Here is a 12111-nt window from a genome sequence, read left to right as displayed (position 1 = left end):
CACGTGTCAGAGGTGGACGGCGTGGATGGCGAGGCTGGCGATGTTGTGCGCCCTCCGAGGAGGTCATGACTGCAGCTACGGCGGCCCCCATCCGCAATATGTACATCTGAGGGGGTCCGCAAGGTAGGCACATGTCTCCGGACCCCGGGGTGAGTGTGCAGGTTGGTGACTTTGACCGTCAGGAGTGGGGTGGTGGAGGCCACACTTTGTCCCAAGTGACAGAGCGGCCTCCTGCAATGGGTGAGGGTCTCCCCCGCCACCTGTCAAATGGACCTTTATAGCTGCCACAGGCTGACGGCTGCAACACGTCCAGTTCAACTAGGACTGTTTCCCCCAGTGTGTGAAACAGTCCCATGTTTCTCCAAAATCACACACAGTCCCTTAATCAGGTCAGTTAATGACCTGAACAAGCAAAATAAATACACTCAAGTGGCATCCCGCTGGCTTTAATTGCCTGCGGGATTCCCACCAGCGGGGGCTGCGCTCGCACACCCGCACGTCATCGGGGAACCCGGAAGTGGGCGGGATTGTGGCGCGATCCCGTCACGTGCCTAGATATCGGGATTTTCGGGGCCCCCCCACTGGAAACGCACACGAAACCCGCTGGTAAAATCGAGCCCATGGGAACACCACTGACATAACTTGTAAAGCACATAGGGGTCAATACAAACTAATATACTGAACACACCACACTCTCCATCCCATTATGGGAGTCATAGGTTCTGTCTCTCCAACTGATGAATGCTGGAGAGAATTCTAGCTGGAATGTCATATTTATACACATTGCCAGGTCCTGCCTCATTTTGGGAACTGATCCTGGATGCCAGCTCTGATGAACTCCCCTATCTGCTGGGTCCAAGATTACAGACTAACACAACTCTCCCTGCTTGCAGCCAGAAGATATAGCAAAACGCTACTAGAAGCACCTGTAGTATGTGTCAGAAAACATAATTTCTACCTAGAAAAGGGAAAGTGCAAACACCCCTTCCTGGTGGCTCCTCACAAACCTACTGAACACCTTTGCAGAGGGAAGAACAGGCTGAGACTAATGAGAGGAAGATATGATTGATCCATAGCTGTACAGAAAGAATGCACCACTAACCAGATATACTGTCACCACCCAGTGTCTGCATCAATCCTGAAGCATGTTAAACTGCTGTACAAGTGATCATATCTACACTATCAATGTTCCTTCCTATTAAAAAAAGTGTATAAAATATATACGATGAAGCCACTGCACAATTTTATCATATATATATATATATACACACGATAAAATTGTATATAAGGTGGATTTTGTACATTAAGAAATGAAATAGTTATTTTGTAACCAATCTTAATAACAAGTGATCATATAGTGTCTTCTACTACACGAAAACAGCTATTTTTTTAAAACTGAAAACGTGGAGGAGTTTGGGTATGCTTGGTATAGAAAATAAAGCAAATGCACACAACTGTGATTTTAAGCATCAGAAACACATTTATTTTACAACTGCAAATCAAATAAATTACCAATGATTTTCAGACATACAGTACATAAATAACCATGCTAAAACAAACATTACAGTTTATTGTATGTACAGGAGTCCGTGGGCGTCAAGTCCTGTAGTTAACATAACCACATCTACGTACATACAAGTTCAACTATGGTCATTTAAGAATATAACAAAAATGTTGCATAACAATGGTTTATTCTATTTTTACACCAATAATTTGAATTTTAAAGAATGTCTATTTTCAAATACAGTTCACACAATGCATTCTGGCTTTACAATTTTTTCTCTGCAGCCACACCCAACAACATCTGGGACAATTTGTAGTTCAGTTGGTTTAGTGTTATCCCTGTGCCATGAGAGAGCAGAGTGCATCAAATAAATAGTGATGGTGTTATTAATTTCAATTTTAGTAGCTTATTATTAAAAAAACAGTATATAAGCTCATTTGATGACTGGCACAACAGAAACTTACTGAATAATAAAACATGTATCTCTTCTGTAGTTGCAAATTCCAGCATTACATTACAAACTAAAAAGTATGTATGATATCTCTATATTGTACTTTAGACAAACTATTACATCCTTGTTCTGTGAAATTGACATTTAGTCACAACACAATATTTCACTACATTTTACAACCTAATTTGAAGAACTGAAAGGTTTCATTGAATTAGTTGGTGGGGAGGGGTGGGAGGAAGCAATAACATAGGCAACAAAAGACTTTCATCCTTCAACATAATAAAGACTATAGAGATACTTGTTGCACTAGCCAATTTTGCTTTTCTTCAATTAGTTACTGTAATCCAAGAGTGTAATAAATAGGGCAATTACCTGGCACAATTACTAAAATAATTACTATCTGTTTACAAAAATGGTGAGTTCCTATTCTAACTTCATCAGCATTTCAGTACTGTAGAATCACCAGTGGTCACTAGATTAAAATGATTCCCCTTATGTTTACATGTGGACATTGTAACTAATATTTAATAATGGATAATTAATTAAATAAAGCAGACTGCAAACTATTTTTAAATGGTCATGCAGATCACTCGAATATTTGACCTTTTGGGGTAACTAAGTGCTTTTATACAGCTTGCTGAATTAACTGTGAGTGGGTCTAACAATTATCAGCAACATACAAATGGCAGAAAAACTAATACCAAACTACACACAGCACCTGTCCTCTTTATTCAGACACTGTTCACCTATATACATAATGTAATCCTTACTGGGAATGCTTTAACTGTATTGCAAGATTCTGTAGATCATTTAACTTACATGAAAAAAGTACTGTACTCCATTATTCAGTACTGCAATACCTAAAGTTGTTCAAAACTTGTGTTCTTTTAATTCACACTATAATGCTAAATATAAACTTCTATGTATGACATGAAAATAACCATATACAAACATGAAATAATTTACAAGATATACTATTTTTTTTAAAAACCAATTACTCCTATATTCTATGTGCATGTCATACTGATTCATTACAGAAGAAAGCAGTTAAATTCTCCACAATAGCATTACATTTGCAAATATTACTGGAGCAGACGTATTACTGTGACAGCTGACTAGACTGAAACCACTTAAATTTCATGTTAACTAAAATGAAGCAAACCATGCTGGTAATGCTAATTCACTTTGGGTAAAACTTTTATTAAAGATGAACATTGTGCACAAAACTATTTAATTTAACATTACCAGTTTTAATTATATGATAAATATCAGAACTAGAAGGAATGTACACAAAACTGTGGAGACAGGGTGATCTAGGGACAATGCTTTCATAATTCTGTGGTCATAGCTTTGAAGGCTCACACTGTTGGGTGCTTGAAACTGGAAACTGTACTGGGAATAAGTTTAGTCAGTTGCCATGCCTCAATTGATTCAACAATGCACTTTGAAGCACAGAAAAGAGAGACCATCTTGTACCTCACTAGAGCAAGCAGTATCAAAGAGCCTTGGAGATTGCAGCTTCCATATCTACCATACCAACTGATGGATAAACATGAAGTGAGAACCAATGAAGGGACAGAATTTTTTTTAAAGGAAATACTACATGCACATAAACATTTCAGAATAGTCAAATGAGGGAAAGCTTTAGATACTAACTTAAGCATTCAAGACTGTGGGCACCAACAGGGCTGACCTATGCTAAGCATTTCCTAAATTGTACCTGCCCTGTAAACACCAACACTAATTCCATTTGTGCCTTTTGGGTCCATTGGTATCCATTTTTAAATTGCAATGGTTTTTATGCACAGAGATGCCATTCTACCTAGGACATGTCTTCTGCCATCCATCAAGCAATTTGGTTGGCTAGATCAACTTGATTATGAATTAATATGTAATTTTTCAATACTCCATTCAATAATTTAACTTCCTTGCATTAATGATAATAGTACAAATTCAATATGGTATTCATCAAGAATGGTATCAACCATGCAAGAAATCTAGACATTTTAAACAAGAAGCATATTCATGCAGATCTGCTTCAGTAATCTAAACATCAACTCATGTGGTTTGTGAGTATGTTGAAAAATAGTACAAAAAAAAAATCAGAATGACCACTTCTGAAAAGTTTATGGAAGCAATGGCATCATTAAGCACAGCTAAGGAGCAAACTGGATATATGCAGGACTTACACAATTTGTTTGAGGCTCAACATTCAAGGAAGCTTTAACTAGATACTTGGAGATTTGAATTAAAATGTTGGAATTCACTACACCCTTTTACCCACAGGAACAAAATCAGTACATTTTAAAGGAAAAAGATAATGTTTGTATTTAACATCCAGTATAATACTTTGTGGCTTTGCTACTGTAAAATTATGACATCAAGATTAAACCAGATCACTAGCAATGACAATCTAAAGTGAGTGCAGACTAGATGTGCTAAGTTTACAATACAGTTCTTATGATTTAAGCACGGAGGTATAAGTCGTCAAGGTGGAAAAATATTTAGAATGACAAATTGTTGACCCTTCAAAAATCTGAACCTCAGTTTACTACAACTCAAATATAACAACTCATCTCTGCCAGAATCTCTCACTTTTATCCAACACCCAGTTTACAGAGAGTGCTAATCTTAGCATAAAATATCTGTAGTCATTTTATATCCTATACAAATTAAAATCTAAACAGAAGCAAATATCCAGTGCAATAATTAGTGAATCATCATCCATACTAAAGTAGTTACTTGTCTAAAAGAGCCAATTCTAAAGAAATTAAATAAAAATTTGCATTATTTTAATAAATTGATTTTAAAAAAAAATTATTGTTGCTTCCGCTCAAATAATTGCTATCATTCTGTTCAGATCTCGATGACTGAAGGCTCACTGAGGTCAAAAATTAAATGCACTAGCTTTCCCATTTTGCTTGCCACAAAACCAGCAATTAGGGAATGAAATATGACAGAGATGGGATGTAACTTGGTCACACTACAACAACACTCTCTCCTAAAAACAAGTACTTTTGATGTTACAATGGTTAAGGAGCAGTTTTCAAATATTTGGTGGTTTTGTTATGTTGTTTCTTTTTCAATACAATGATAATACAAAAGATACTAATAATTTATTCAAAAAGACAGTACAGATGAGGATCAACTAAAACCTATTTGTCACAACACAAACACACACACACAAACAGAGGATTTGGTGGGAAAGGACTGCGCAAAAGTAACAAACAACCACATAGTTCAGCAATAATAACAGTCCAATTTAACACAACACAAACAACTACATGACTTTACAGAAAACCATCCCAGCTTTTCTCCATCACCTTTCATTTAAAAGTGGCATGTTCAAATACAACCATCTATCATTTCTGCGACAAGCAAGTAAGACTAAAGTTCCAACTCTGGCACGTTTTATAAGGGAACAGAAACTCAAGAAAAACAACCTGGATTTCAAGTAGACCACAAGGGAGAAAAGAAGTGCAGAGGAAAGCTTTTCCCTAGAACCCTTTTAGAGCTAAAAAAAACCCACTTGGTCCATTTGTGAAACTGCAAGATCATAAATGTATATAAATCAATTCCACTATCAAAGCTTGATGAAATGAGAGCTGCAAGCAAAGTGCAGCATTCCTGGACTTTAGTGTTGAATCTATTTTTCCATTTCAAACACTCAGATCCCTCAGCACTGCCATGACAAGCCTCAGCTCCAACTTCAAAAGAGACACTTTCAGCAGCAATTTGATAATTATTTACTTCCTTACATCAGCCATCCTGTGACCAGAGTGACATTGCTAGCAGGCACTGAATTGACACTGAATTCAGGGCAGTTTTGTGGGATCAAGCCCCTAGGAATTGGGTTGAGAGTATCCAGATTCACTTCACTTATGACTTTTACAGCAGATAATGGTGAGCTTTCGCCCCATCAGTCCAGACAGAATTCAAACCCAGGTCTCAGAAGTGAGTGGGTAGTAGTTTTAAACATTTTATGAAAAGTCTCAGCAATGCTTGGTGGGAGAACAGTATTAACTCTAATAAAATGTTGTGAATCAGTCTGGACTCTGCCTAGCAATTTGCTGCAGCTGTCGTGACACACTGACAGAGGTTGAAATATAAATGACTTAAAGGTTTATTTTAAACTTTGCATCTTGCACTTCATAAGGGAAGGCTCACAAATACTTTGGAGAGTCCTGCATCAAATTAAATTTAACACTTCCATACACTAAAGTGGTAAACTGGTTATAGAAATGATTTATGCTGCTGCCAAGGGCCATCCCTTTAAATATGTATGGCATCGAAACATGTCACAATTAATCTGGAAATGTATATTTAGGAAAGTTCAGTTTCTAACAGACAGCAAACACATTCCAAAAGGCAAGAAAGGTTCTACATTTTAGAAAAGGGAGAAGGAGAAAAAGGGGAAAGGAAACACTTTGAAAAGAACATTCAAAACAGAAAATTAGATCAAATAATAACTTGCCTCAGAGACAAAATGTGCTGTAGTACCATACATCAGTATTATAATAAGTATATCAGATGCACAAATGCATTATATCTGTTGCTCAGCATTCTTATTTTCTTCCTCATTGAAACAAGCAACCCACACAGTGAAAAAAGAATTGTGCATGTAGGAATTATTTTCCAGAAACACTAATCATTTAGAATGTTAAAAAATGTAAGCAACTTATTTTTAAACAAATTTTGCCCCTCATCTGCTCTTCTCACATATGCACAATTGATTACACTGGCTCACTGATCTAATTTTTGAGGTGTCACAGTAGAAATATTTAAGTTTCCTTTCACAAATAGTCATCTGATTCTTGTGTGTATGTTTGCTTGTAGCACAGCTATTGAATGAGTTCATACTTTGTTGGAAATTTATTGAATTGAGTATTACATGAATGTTAGAAACTGGCAGTTAGATACCATCTCAAAATACCACACTGAATTATAACACCGAACTTCAGTATTATTGAGCCTTAATATTGAACTGCGTGTAATATTTTAGAATTTTTGAAAAATGCTTTAGATAGTCTGGTCCAGAATGATTACTAGCCAAAATTAATCTCATAATTGGGTGCTTATTAAGAGATTAGTGTATGTACAATTATTGTTAATACAAAGCAATTTTTTGCCACATTGTAACCCCAAATGTTCTTTATTGGCATGCATTTATTTGAATCCAGGTATAGAAATCAGAGTAAAGAAATGTGTGTTCACAACAGAAGCATCTTCTTACTACATGCTAGTTTGGTTAGCATGGATGGTGTACCAATTCCTGTTGCAAACAAATTTTGACTGCATAACAAAATTCCTTGAATCTTGAGCACAAAACATGTCATAATGGCAAAGATAGTTGTTGGCCATATTTACCTGCTCCACCAACAAAAAAAAGCATTAAAAAAATACATATACTCTCATGATTGGCAACACAATCTACAAAAGCTAACAAAAGGAGAGGACAGCATGACTGTCACTAAGTTTCCAGCTGTACCTATTTTGGTTGTTTGTTTATGTGCACTGGTTCTGTTGTCAATCAACAGTTATATGACATCAGTCCGTACTCATCTTACAATATGTAACTCAAATAAAAAGTGTTAAATGGCTTTAAATACTGCTCGCTACAGTACTTTGTTATGAATGTAACATACAGTGGCAAAATGCAAAATAAAGGGAAGGTGGTTTCCTCAATGTTGGTGGCTGCTCTCATCTTGGCAGACAATCTTGTGAAAGTTTTTCCCCTATCTATAGCTTTAACTATCCCAGTGTTGAAATGAATTTTAAATATAATTTTTAAATTACAAGAGCAAACTTGGTTTAACTAAATCATTCAGTGTGATAGCTGGGGTGACTGTCACTGGTCAGCTGGGTTGTTTCTGTGGCCGATGTTGGTTGCACCACAATTGCTCCGTCTCCCTCTGGAAAAAGAAAACACAATAACCAATCATTTTTTAAACTAATTTCAAAGAATGTATTCTTTCTGGATCTTTTATGTATCCGAAACCAAAATAATATTCTTTTCTTCAGGCACACTTGAGTGTCTTGATATTTCATTGACTGAAAAGCAGCTTAATATTGGGTCCCAGATTTTAATTTCAAGCAGCCACACTGAATATGTTTAAAACAGGAAGAATAAAAAAAAGCTCTGTTAACTCAGTCAAAGTGCATTTTGCTAGTTTAGATTTCCTATGGGTGTACAGTAAAGGGTATTACCAGTGGTAAATCATTAAGCTTGCTACTGTTGGTAATAAGTTCAGTTTTCCACATTTGAACATGGCACCAGTATAAAGTAAGAATATTGCCAGTAGAAAGGACATCCAATCCTAAGGCAAAGTGAAAGCTGCATGCATATATTAAATATACCCCCTTCCCTGAATGACCTGTAAATACATCCTGGGGTTCTTCCATATAGTAATTGTTCCTCTGTTCAGGTTAATTAATTACCAAATTCAGTACAGTATAACACCTGGAATATAGAAGTTTAAGGGGTGATTTGATTGAGGTTTTGAGGATTTTGAAAGGAATTGATAGGGTAGATAGAGAACAACTTTTCTCACGGGTGGGGGAGTCTAGGATAAGGGAACATAACCTTAAAATCAGCCAGGCCATTTAGGAGAGAAGTTGGGAAACACTTCATGCGAAGGGTGGTAAAAGTGTGGAACTTTCTTCCACAAAAAGCAGTAGATGCTAGCTCAATTAATAATTTTAAATCTGAGATAGATAGATTTTTGCTAGCCAAGAGTATTAAGGGATATGGAGCCAAGGTGGGTGGATGGAGTTAGAATACAGATCAGCCATGATCTTATTGAATGGTGAACGGGCTCGAGTGTCTGAATGGCCTATTCTTATTCCTATGTTCTCTGCTTAGAGCACTGCTCCAGCTACACAAAAAAGCAGAAGCAAAAGCAGAATGTGTTCGTCAAATCGCTGGGAAAAATGTGCCGCTTCTGATTTGCCCTCATGCTCACTGTGACATATTCTAATTAGAAATGCAGGAAAATATGGAGAAAATTAGTGACGGCAAGATAGATGTGCTAGATGGCTAAATTTACGGTATATGTCACCAATCTCGCAGTTGCAGGAAAATCTGGGCTATAATATCCACAAGGAGATTACAGGACTAAACCCATTATAAATAATATTTTTTTATAACCTCAAGGAAACTAAGCATCATTTCCAAAGCTATGAATTCTGTGTTTTACATGACAGTGGTTTGTCCAACAAGTCAACATTCTAGACTGTGCTTATGCTTTAGCTACTATAAAAATATTTCATCCTCTGAATTAGCACTGCCCTACTGCACCAACATCATTGCTGTTCTGTAGTTTTTCAATTTATGAATAAATTTATAGATAATTTAATTTAAGTCTGTATTCAGAAGAACTACTAGCTTCAGAATTCACATTTCATGTGATAAATGCATTTTAGACAACCTGGTTTTTCAGTTTATGTGGAAAGGAGTACCAATAAGAATGACACTGGTTTAGCAAATGAATACTTCTTGACATTTCAATGTGCACCTGTAATTAGACCAGTTACAAAATATGTCAAATCTGTAAAAATAAAACTTCAAAAACAGGTACACTATTATGACTTTTCATTCTGTATTAATCAGGATTCTGAATGCCGCTTCATTTCCAGATGTATGATTGACCAGTGAGGTGTATACACTAGGTTTTTGTGTGCAGATTTATTTTACAGATATCAGATGCGGAATGACACTAACTACCAGACTTAGTGTTCATGAATGACTGCTTAAGAGACAGCATCTGCTAAAATACTGTGACATGCACTGATCCAATTGTTCTCAGTCTGTCTGCCCCATTTCAAATTAAGAGCTGATGTTTCAGTGATTACAAATTTTGAAAAAAAAAGTACATGCAGGAAACAATGGAATATTTTTCATATTCCATGGCAGCTTGTCATACATTTCAATTATGGTACTTAGGAACATTTTTTAAAAATGGAGCACTATCAGCATTTTCTCCTCTTCCCCAGCTATTCCTAACTTCCAAAAAGTGGGAACACTATTGCATGATGTGGTTAGACAAGTATTACTGCCAAGGTGCACTGCTAGGTCCCAGGTTCCATGGTATTCAAGGTGCACTATACTAGTGAAAGATTTGACAGGACACTTTCATGGTATTTGGGCATGAAAGACACTATTCTGAATATTAAAAAATTCAACATCCAGGAAGTTAAGGAATTAAACTTCAGGGCATTTCTTTGAAACTTATGAAAAACTATTTATGCAGACAACAAATCTACTATTAAGTGAATTAAACCATCACAGTATCAGCAGTTTGCATCAGAGAAATCTGGAATTTTCCAGTCAGTTGAAATTTTCACACCGTCTTTTAGCTAAGAACATTCCTGCTGCTCTGATACATTTAGTTACGGCCATATTGAACATACAGCAGTTACAAATGGCTATTACTAGTGGCCAGTTTCTATTAATATGATACAACACAGTTTATAAAGTTTATTTTCCTTACCGACATAAATTTATGGCTGATTTAATAACAATATGGTCTGTACTCCTTTATGTACTGCTTTACTGTTTTTACATTCCCAGGATGTGACTTAGTTAACAGGTTAAGGTACAATAAGCATCATTTTTTTGACTACAATTATATCAGTGGAAATGGCAATGACTTTACAAAGGTTTATAGTAATTATAGTAAACCTAGGTCCATGAAACTGGTTGCTAAGGATGAAAGCTTTTGTTACGTTTACTTATGTTGATGTTTTAGTACGGACCAAATTCTATAGAAAAAGCTGGACAGTTTATCTCGTGTTATACAATACTGAATTTGGTAATGAATTAACCTCAACAGAGGAACCGTTACCCCACTGTAATTAAACTATTATGTTGCCCTTTTTACATCAGATTTTAAAAAAACCTTTCTTCTTTGAATGCTGCAACGGTAATGTCACAGCTATCAAAATGTACCCTCCCTCAAAATGGCAAAAGTAAACAACTGTAGTAAATGGTTGAACATTTTCTTCATGGTCCAGAATTATAGCACACGAGTTATATTTACATGTACTACCTCTGGGAGATATACTGCTTGGATTTGGAATAGGAAAGTCATCAACACCTTTTAAGGAAAGCTGGTGTAAAGTGCTTGCTAAGTGACATTTAATAAGCTGAAGTAAATTCTTAAAGTGTGAGACTAACCATCAGACTCCTGTTTTAAAAAAATGACAAACAGGATTAACAAATTAATCAAGTTTTATTACAAATCAACTGTTGTCATCATTATTGACAATACAGGCTTGGAAGGGTCACTAAGGCTGGCACAGTATTAAGAGTTGTGTGGGCACACACAAAATGCTGAACCATCCTCAAGTTTATAACTTATTAGTATCTCTACTGATAATTCAGTTATTTCACACGTGGTACCAGTAACTCCTTATAGCCAGCATTTCACAACAATCAACACTTGGCCGAGCATCAAATTGCTTTTTTATTTGAAAAAAGAATGGGTTAAACAAAACAAATGAATATTAAATATAATGCTTTTCTAAGTGTTTGATTTTTTAAAATAAAATGGATGCTGATGGTGAGACTCTCTAACATAGCTAAATCTGCAAGTTGGGAAAAAAGGAACTGTGAAAGAACATTACATAGGTGGCTCAGTGTCTCCTTTGCATCTGAGCTTTCATCTTTGTTCTGATTCATGTACCAATATTTTCCCAGCTTCCACCCACCTCCACACCATAACTGCCTCGGTCAGTGGGAAAATATTGATGACTGGTCATCATTCAAATTGTTCCTTGACTGGTTGATAGATTGGCCTGGTGTGGATAACTTTTTCCTTCCCCTGACAGGCACTACAAAAATGTATTTTACATTAAGAATAGGTGAAATTGCCCAAAGAAGACAGGCAAGTTTAAGCAAAAAATTCGTCTCACTGGGTTGGGAATCAGATGTTCTAATGTGAAACTTGATTTGAGGCAGTATTTGGTTTCATATTGAAAGAGCTCATGCTTTTAGATAACACCTATCACATCTATCAGGATGTCCCATAGTAATTCACATACAATTACTTTGAAGTGCAGACACTGTTGCTAAATAGGCAGCCATTTTGCACACAGCAAGATCCCACAAAGATGAATGACCCCAGTTAAGTAATTTTTGGCGACGTTGGTTGAGGGA

At 36.2% G+C, this 12111-nt stretch overlaps 1 protein-coding gene across 1 annotated transcript in view; it reads right to left on the bottom strand.

The window, feature by feature from the left end:
- Positions 1-1457: 1457 nt before the first annotated feature.
- Positions 1458-12111, bottom strand: part of LOC137335239 (dnaJ homolog subfamily C member 5) — a 57420-nt gene continuing 46766 nt past the window's right edge. Inside the window, exon 5 of the mRNA XM_068000494.1 lies at positions 1458-7867. Coding sequence (XP_067856595.1) covers positions 7776-7867 — 92 coding nt within the window. The 3' untranslated portion in view covers positions 1458-7775. The remainder of the gene's footprint in view (positions 7868-12111) is intronic.

Source organism: Heptranchias perlo, chromosome 19, assembly GCF_035084215.1.
Source record: "Heptranchias perlo isolate sHepPer1 chromosome 19, sHepPer1.hap1, whole genome shotgun sequence".
Taxonomy (NCBI): domain Eukaryota; kingdom Metazoa; phylum Chordata; class Chondrichthyes; order Hexanchiformes; family Hexanchidae; genus Heptranchias; species Heptranchias perlo.
This window is presented reverse-complemented; position numbering and strand designations above follow the sequence as displayed.